Source organism: Rhagoletis pomonella, unplaced genomic scaffold (assembly GCF_013731165.1).
Source record: "Rhagoletis pomonella isolate Grant_MI unplaced genomic scaffold, Rhpom_1.0 Rhpom_scaffold_00229, whole genome shotgun sequence".
Lineage (NCBI taxonomy): Eukaryota > Metazoa > Arthropoda > Insecta > Diptera > Tephritidae > Rhagoletis > Rhagoletis pomonella.
In genome coordinates, this window is record NW_023458783.1 from 68,151 (window position 1) to 72,182 (window position 4,032).

At 40.6% G+C, this 4,032-nt stretch overlaps 1 protein-coding gene across 1 annotated transcript; it reads right to left on the bottom strand.

Annotated features, from left to right (window-relative positions):
• Positions 1-1,757: 1,757 nt before the first annotated feature.
• Positions 1,758-2,462, bottom strand: LOC118750416 (myb/SANT-like DNA-binding domain-containing protein 1). Its single transcript, XM_036485136.1, has 3 exons — positions 2,225-2,462; positions 2,032-2,162; positions 1,758-1,922 (listed from the first exon to the last, which is right to left on the bottom strand). The coding sequence occupies exons 1-3, from the start codon at positions 2,425-2,427 to the stop codon at positions 1,792-1,794; spliced, it is 465 nt and encodes a 154-aa protein (XP_036341029.1). The 5' UTR covers positions 2,428-2,462; the 3' UTR covers positions 1,758-1,791.
• Positions 2,463-4,032: the final 1,570 nt, after the last annotated feature.

Here is a 4,032-nt window from a genome sequence, read left to right on the forward strand (position 1 = left end):
TGAGTGCGAAGAGCTTGAGATGCTGGCCGACAGGAAGAACGCCCGAAAATTCTACCAGAGGGTTAGGCGACTTACGGAAGGTTTCAAGACCGGGGCGAACTCCTGTAAGAACAACAATGGCGACCTAGTGACCGATGTCCAGAATATACTTAAATTATGGAGGGAACACTTTTATAACCTACTGAATGGTAGCAGCGCTGAAAGTAGTGAGGAAGACGAACCCGAGTCCCCAGTCGATGATGATGGAGTAGCTGTCCCACCGCCTGACTATGACGAGGTACGAATAGCGATTACGCGGCTGAAAAACAACAAAGCTGCTGGAGCTGACGGCCTGCCAGCCGAGCTATTCAAGTACGGCGGCGAGGAGCTGATGAGGTGCATGCATCAGCTCGTATGCAGAATATGGTCAGATGAACGCATGCCCGACGACTGGAATTTAAGTGTGCTCTGCCCAATCCACAAGAAAGGCGACCCCGCCATACGCGCCAACTACCGCGGAATTAGCCTTCTAAGCATAGGTTACAAGGTCTTATCGAGCGTATTGTGCGAAAGACTGAAGCCCACCGTCAACGAGCTGATTGGACCTTATCAGTGTGGCTTTAGGCCTGGAAAATCCACCATAGATCAGGTATTCACAATACGCCAAATCTTGGAAAAGACCCGCGAGAATAGGATCGACACACACCATCTATTTGTCGATTTCAAAGCCGCTTTCGACAGCACGAAGAGAAGTTGCCTTTATGCCGCGATGTCTGAATTTGGTATCCCCGCGAAACTAATACGGCTGTGTAAAATGACGTTGAGCAATACCACCAGCTCCGTCAGAATAGGGAAGGACCTCTCCGAGCCGTTTGATACCAAACGAGGTTTCAGACAAGGGGACCCCCTTTCGTGTGATTTCTTTAATCTTATGTTGGAGAAGATAATAAGAGCCGCAGAACTGAACCGCTCAGGCACAATACTTTATAAGAGCGTACAATTGCTGGCGTATGCCGACGACATCGATATAATCGGTAAAAACAAGGGCTACGTCTGTTCTGCCTTCTCGGGATTGGATAGAGAAGCAAAGCGAATGGGTCTGGTGGTGAACGAGGACAAAACGAAGTATCTCCTGTCAGCACACAAACAGTCAGAGCATACGCGTCTTGGCACCCACGTCACTGTTGACAGTTACAAGTTTGAAAAAAGTAGACGACTTCGTTTATTTGGGAACCAGCATTAACACCAATAATAATGTCAGCCTTGAAATCCAACGGAGAATCACTCTTGCCAACAAGTGCTACTTTGGGCTGAGTAGGCAATTGAGAAGTAAAGTCCTCTCTCGTCGTACAAAGATCACACTCTATAAGTCACTCATCATGCCTGTGCTGGTGTATGGCGCGGAAGCATGGACAATGAAAGCATCTGATGAGGCGGCTCTTGGAGTTTTCGAGAGAAAGATTCTGCGAAAGATTTACGGACCTTTACGCGTTGGTGATGGCGAATATCGCAGACGATTTAACGATGAGCTGTATGAGCTTTACAACGATATAGACATAGTGCAGCGAATTAAAATTCAGCGGCTCCGCTGGCTTGGCCATGTCGTTCGGATGGACAGAAACGCTCCTGCTCTGAAAATATTCAACGCGGGCCGCGATGCTGGGAACAGAGGAAGAGGAAGGCCTCCTCTGCGTTGGAAAGACCAGGTGGAGAAGGACTTGGCTTCACTTGGCATTTTCAATTGGCGTCAGTTAGCACAGAAGAGAAATGACTGGCGTGCTGTTTTGGACTCGGCCAAAATCGCTTAGGCGGTTACAGCGCCAAATAAGAAGAAGAAGAAGAAGTGTTGCCCCTCCCGATCCTGACGGAAGTGGAGATGAACGACAGCTGGGGAAGAGAAGGAGAAAGCGGCGAGATATTTGTCGGGGATGATGACATCGAATCTGAAAATGAGTATTTTGAATTTATGTATATAGATTAGTTTTTAATAATAAAAATGATTTTGAATATGTCTACAATTTTAATCATGTAAATTGAATAACTAGCAATTACCTTCAAAACTCTCTTCTATCAGCTCTTCCACGTTATTGATGGAGAAGCCACCAATTATTTGGTGTACCTGCTCAAATGAATGCCATGAAGCAGGTGAGCCTCCAGTCGTCCCCATACCTGCCTTGGCCTTCCTATGAAAAAAAAACATTACAGGAATAAATATTTTTTATAACTTTGGAATGACTATAGTTACCTATATTTTGCCGTCAAATTGTCAATCTTAATTTTTACAGATGAGGAATTGACATCATATCCTTGCATCTGCATTTCTGCCGCCATCTCCTGATAGACATGGCTGTTTTTTCTGGGCCCCCTCAAGTCATCCACTTTTTGTTGCCACAACCTCACAAATACCTCCTCTGCATCTGCGGTCCAAAGATTTCGCGATCGCTTCATTTTTTATTGTCAATATTTATTAATTTAAACGCACACAGGAAAAAACTATCCACAAATATGTATGTATCAGCAAAACAAAATGTCAACAAATATTTATGTATGTACCATGATACAAAAAACAAGGTAGTTCCATTGTCACTTTTTCGTCGCCATATTAACAACCTGACAATTAAGCAGATTGTGACATTTCGTGCTACCATACCCAATATCTAAAATCCTTAAAATTTTCTTATTAATATTTTGTCGATTTAAAAATATTTTGTTCTTAAGCATAGCATAATAAGAAATAAACAAGAAATAAGTGTGAAATTCCACATTTCCTTGAAACATTTTGCAACATGAAGCTAGCAACACAATTTTCATGACATTTTTAAATACACATGTATATTTTAAATTGTGTGAAAGCTGACAGTTTATAGAATTCAGTAGCGACGAAAACAAAGGGGGGTTAAGTGGTTAAACCTTACCCAAGCCGATCATAAAACTTGCGACGCAATTTCGGCTTATGCCTGTGGGTCTTGGCAAGAATATAATCCCTGAAGGTTTAGCTTAAAATGGTTTTCGGGATACACCCTGTGATCATGTTACTTTCCAGAAGGTGTGGCGCCCGTTTTTCTGTACATATTTTCGTTGGAAACATACCTTATCTCTGTATTCTAGGTAAATGCTTCCAGAGGTTTTTATGCGTCACCAGAATTTTAGTTTATTTGGCTTATACCGCTAGCTCTTTGAACGGCTACGAGATTGTTTTCATATACCCCCATTTTTCATAGGTTTGGGATTGATTTCATTTACCTCTATTCCTAGTTCTACGGTGGCATGCCGCATTTTCCAATAAACTCTTATTTTTCCATGAGCTTAAGATTGACTTCATATACATATATCCATACAAAGTTCCAGGACAGTACCACAAATACTTCCAGAGATATGCACTATGAAAAATTCGATTTGTATGGGAGGTTCTACACGCCCTTTAGATATCGGTTTTGTTTTAGCCTATAACCATTATTGGAAAACTTGTGTCCGAAATTTCATAAAAGCCGGTATGGGCATTGTGACTCCTCAAGCGAAATGAACTAATGATTGCAAAAAATGAAATCAAACATCGTAGTTGACCACAAAAGAATATTAGACTTCATTCTCCCAACTTCTCAGAATGTAGAAAAGCTAAGAAATATATAATAAGATAGGGTATGTTAAAACAGCCTCAAAAACATTTACTAAAGACGACCCTGGACTACACAAATCAGTTTTATTGAAAACTTGTTTTTATCTATTTATTTTATCCTTCAATTTTGGGCGTGTCAAAATTTTATGTGAAAACAATATGTGTTGCTAGAAAAATTTTACGGCCCATGAGTTCCAAAGTAAATTCCATTGCTGTTAAATGGACAAAGACAATATGTATTAAATAACACATCGAAATGTGTAATTTCAGAATCACGTATCCGATATAGAAAACTACATTGAATTAATGAGATGACATGAGGACACTAACATAATTTTAAAATATGTTCACTAAAATTGTGTTAATATTAAAATAATGATTTGGCAAGTTGTTATCGAATTTAATGTAAAATATAAACGTTTTCAAAATAAGATATT